At 38.2% G+C, this 4,857-nt stretch overlaps 1 protein-coding gene across 1 annotated transcript; it reads left to right on the forward strand.

The window, feature by feature from the left end:
* On the forward strand, positions 1–1,798 carry LOC136282015 (uncharacterized). The gene is made up of 3 exons (XM_066169157.1): positions 1–114; positions 532–1,034; positions 1,081–1,798. Exons 1-3 carry the CDS (start codon positions 1–3, stop codon positions 1,796–1,798), a joined length of 1,335 nt encoding a protein of 444 aa, XP_066025254.1.
* The last annotated feature ends 3,059 nt before the right edge of the window (positions 1,799–4,857 follow it).

The raw sequence follows: 4,857 nt of genomic DNA on the forward strand, positions 1-4,857 counted from the left end.
ATGAAATTTCTCCCAATCGGTTACCGGGAAACACAACGAGATTGGTTTGGGAAGAAAGGAAAGTCATGGCATGTTTCTATTGCTGTCAAAAAGGGGGATGACGGAGAAATTGAGGTAGAGTTTCAGTTGCATCTGGGTGTAATATAACTAAGGTCGACGTCTAGAAAAAAGAAAACCTACAACTGATTTATGATTAGTGTTCATCACGCGAGCGTAACAGAAAGAGTGATAAACTAATCTATTAGTCATCAGACTAACTTAGATCAACGCAATAAAGTGAAAGCGATACCGCAACCAAGATATCTGTAAACGTTATATCTGTGAAGAAGACATTGGCCAGAAAAAGTTGATTTACACATTTTACGCAATTTCTGGAAGTAAAAATGTTGATAAACCGGAAATGCAAGTACAGGTTTTCAACAAATTCCCTATTGCGTAGGTGTTTCATAATATAGAGCTTTACCTCAACATTGGCTGTAAGCCTAATGGTGACAATACTAATTAGGTAATACAGTCCCGTTTTTTCTCTAGACAAGAAGCTATATCCAACTTTTCGACAAATGCACCCAAAACTGGTTTGCAGTGGCATCAATTCTGGAAAGTACGGTTGTGGCTTTTAAAGCCAGTTATTCCAACCTCAGTGAAGCTTTCTTGCGATCCGATAACGCTGGGTGCTACCACAATGCGTATCTTATTCTGTCATTGCCAAGTCTTGGTGAGCATGTCGGAATCAGAATCTTCCGCTATGACTTCAGCAATCCCCAAACCGGTGGAGATGTTTGTGACCGCCGTAAAGCCACTCTTAAAAGTCACATGCGGCGATTTATAAACGAGGGAAATGACATAAACACCGCCAATGACATGAAGGTTGCAATTGAATCGTATGGTGGGGTAAAGGGCTGTTATGCCACTGTAGCAGAAATCCAAGATTCTTTTCAAAGTATGACGAAACATAGCATGACTGGAATTCAAGCACTGAACAATTCCTTGTTCGAGTCAGCTGGACTGGGAGCTTGGAATGCATACAATGTATGGTACTCCACGAGGTCCCACGGGTATCAAAGAACTTCAGCCATTTAGCCAACCGTTGCAAGATGTCGGCACGTTTCGTGCAGGAGCAACGGAGGCCCAGGTTGTCAAACCATCAGCGCCAACGGAGGTGCAAATAATTCAATCAGACGAAGCAGAGTCAGCAACGCGATCGGTCGCCTCCCAAAGTGTCAAAGTCTACAAGGAATTTAGAGGTCTAGAGAAACATCTTGATGTTGGACGCCACCTAATCAAGTTAGAAAGAGAATCGGACTATGACAGCATTATGGCAAAGTGGGCAGATACCTGTAAAACTGTTACAGGAGACTATGTCCAATGTGAAGTTGCTGGTGCACCGGTAGTGACAGAATCCCCATCAGTATTAGCTGACAATCCATCACTGGAGGAGGGTTGGGCAATGAAGAAATCAAAGAAGTCAATCCGATTTTCCGAACGCGTTCGCTCTTATTTGCAGGAAACATTCTTCCAAGGAGAAGAAACCGGTGTTAAAGCAAATCCCGCTGATATTGCATGTAAAATGAGGAGTCAAAGATCTTCAAATGGAGATAAATTGTTTTTTTTAAAGGAAGAATGGCTTTCAACACATCAAGTTGCAAGATATTTCAGCATGCTCTCAGCCCTTAACAAGAGTGGTGTCTTAAAGCGAAATGTAAATGCTTCCCAAAAGGAGGAAGAGGACCTTGATTATATCAGCGAAGTAGAAGCAATGGAGACAAGATTCCAAATAAGAAGGGAACTAGAACTTTAATCTAAAACGTGTATTTTATGTATAATTGCGAAGTAATCTCTATTTAATTGTAAATAACCTGCAGAAGGCACTCATGAATACCGTGAGGTTAAAGTACTGTCTATAATATCTGGAGAGGAGCCTGGCAAAACAGTGGAAAGCAAAACCTTCTACATTTGAGTACCACAACGCTACTAGCAACCCCTTGCCACATAACATATATAGCAATGCGAATTCAATTGTAACTGCAATGAAACGTGGAAATAAGCTTAGCACTTATGTCCATTAAATACATATAAGAGGCCGGCTCCAGTCCTAACGTGAATAATTATGAGCAAGACTACTACTATGGGATACTCCACGAACACTTACCAAAACAATATCAACTGCAAATATCAAAATAACCGGGGTATCTTTCAATCAATCTTATAGACTTGAGCAGCCCTTTCCCTACTTATTAAAATTTTTTGTAACAACTGAAGTATTTTGTAATAAGTTTTCAGTTACTTCGTTAGCACCTCTGGTCTTTCAAAATTGAAAATATTGCATACGAAAAATGAATCTTCGAATGCCGTTTTTCATTATTCTCGGATTGGTAAATAATACCACAAAACGTAATTTAAAGGATTGATAATGGAGCTAAGATAAATAATTTACCGTGAAATAGTATCTAACAGTAAGTGCTTAGTAGTCAAAACTAGATAAAAGAAAACAATGAAATAGTGCGTTATACTAACTAATAGAGCAGTAACTACAGTTCAATGGGTCTAGTAAAATCACTCTAGTTGCCACATCATAGTTGAATAGAAATAGAGAAAATTATGATGAATACAAGCAAAAAGTGGCAAGGAAACTGACTACGTGCTTTCTTTTATCTTTGTTTACTTTTCAAGTGTATAGATTAATCTGATTTCAGAAAAATACTCATGCAATCAGATTTTAGTACAGTAAACGAAAATAACTTGAACTTAAGTCGAACAAGGATTGCCTGTCAAAGAGGGACTTTTATTTTTTCGAGCTCAGTGAATTTTATTTCTGAATTCATGCATTGAAGTACATGTAACAGAAACACGTGTCACGCCACACACACTAAATTCACATAACGGCTGTTTTTTCTTCGGTAAGGAAATTGCTTTAAGCGCGCTCCATGTTTGAAAATAAATTTAAGAAATATGAAAGGAAAAAATTTTGCAAAATATATTTGGCATACTTTACTTTCAGCTGTTGACTTTCAGTATATAAACAAGAATCGGTGTTATTAGACTTACTAGTAACTGTCAGTGAATTGTGTCAATATCTACGAATTAGTACAATTAAATCAACGCCATGGCTATACAACTTAACATCTTTTCATATTTTTAGAGCCGAAAAACAAAACATTTGGCGTCACATATACCATTACACGATTCGATTCGGCTCCTTAACCAGCAGCTTGTGGTCATAAAGTGCTTAGATCAACTTTGCCTGTCACGCACTTCGGAGGAATGTGATCACGAATATTTCACAGAGGCCAAAAATGTTTTTCGTCAGAAACATAGCACTTTGATTGGGTTTTACTGTGATCAAATGTTGATCGACATGTAACGTTGCCCATTGGAGATATTTCCAATTAAAAAAGCCTAATTTTCGGTCTCTTAAAATTGTCGCGTGACATGGTTAATTATGAAATGCTCTCGATTGGCGAGAATTATTTCAAATCAATCCAACTTCGAACCTTCCATTGCTTAAGGTTTAAAGAATTGTCGGATAAAATGAGATTAAAAAAATCCACCACATTCTATCGGTGTGGGACATCTTCTTTGAAAGTACAATTTTAGCACTAATTTTGGGGTTTTATGCATTGGATTTGATGTGAAAGCCCTTGTACCCCAAGGATTAATCGAGAGCCCAAAACACTTTGTACTCTTGAATAACTTTATGACCTTAATCATCTATGAAAGTTTAAGAGAAAACGGTGAGATGGCATGTGTCACGCCTGCCTGGTCCTCTCGTGGACAGACTCTTAAATAGTCAAAGCAGCTAAGTCAGTTTAATTTCATTTTAATTTTTGTCAGAGCCCCAATTGATAGCAGTGCTTAAGGCATCTGAATGGGCTTCCCTGAGTAAATGAAGGTCTTCTTCTAACCGAATTCCTCGAAGTAGTTAAAATAGTCAAACTATTTAAATGGTTCGACTGGTTAAATAGTCAAAGCAGCCAAGACGGTCAGACTGCACAGATTGCAAAATCTTTGTTAATTGCTTGAAGAAGTTGATATGGTCAAACTAGCTGATATTGCTCAACTAGACAAAGAACAGAACTATCTTAATCAGTTCAACTGCACAAACGGCACACTCTTGCTTCAATGGTTCAGCTGTCAAGTAGCTAAGATGATCAACACAGCTTAGGGTTAGGGTTTCATCGCACAAAAAGCATAACCAGTTTAAATAGCTTAAGTGATTAAATGTCAAACAAGGAAGGAGACAATTAAACTGAAAAAATTGCAAACAGCGGAAACGGTCAAACGGCACGGAATGCAGAAAGTACCTTGGTTGGTTTCATTGGCTCATATGAACAAAATCCACCAACGAGCTAAATTGGGTCAAATGGTTTTAGCGATCAAAGAAGTGAAAACGGTGAAACGCAAAAACAGCGGACAAACTAGCTCAATTGGCTTGTTTGCTACTGAATTACGCTCTTGTTTGCTGTCTCCCATCAAAAACGTATTTTTTGCCCGTTTGCTGCTAATCACACTGATTTTAACTATATCGCACCAAGGAATGGTATTTCGCCTGTTTGCAGCTAATCACGCCAATTGTAGCTATATCTTACTAAAATCAACGTTTTTGCTTTCGGTAAAGTACTCTGTTTTCAGCTTCGTAGCATCAGAAACATGTTTTCGTTTGTTTGCAACTAAATTGGGCTGTTTTAAGGTTTATCGCAGTTAAAACATTTTTGCACTTGTTTGCCACTGAGTTTGCCACTTTCAGCTCTATAACACTAAAACGTTTTTTCGTTTGTTTGCCGCTGAATTAAGCTGTTTCTAGTTTTATTGCATCGGAAAGAAGTTTTTTGCCTGTTTGTAGCTGATCACGCTAATTTC

Source organism: Pocillopora verrucosa, chromosome 1 (genome assembly GCF_036669915.1).
Source record: "Pocillopora verrucosa isolate sample1 chromosome 1, ASM3666991v2, whole genome shotgun sequence".
Lineage (NCBI taxonomy): Eukaryota > Metazoa > Cnidaria > Anthozoa > Scleractinia > Pocilloporidae > Pocillopora > Pocillopora verrucosa.

Coding starts and splice junctions, on each gene's coding strand:
- LOC136282015 (XM_066169157.1), top strand. CDS start 1: ATGAAATTTCTCCCAATCGGTTACCGGGAAACACAACGAGATTGGTTT. Junction 115..531: donor GGGATGACGGAGAAATTGAG/GTAGAGTTTCAG, acceptor TTTTTTCTCTAG/ACAAGAAGCTATATCCAACT. Junction 1,035..1,080: donor TGGAATGCATACAATGTATG/GTACTCCACGAG, acceptor TCAGCCATTTAG/CCAACCGTTGCAAGATGTCG.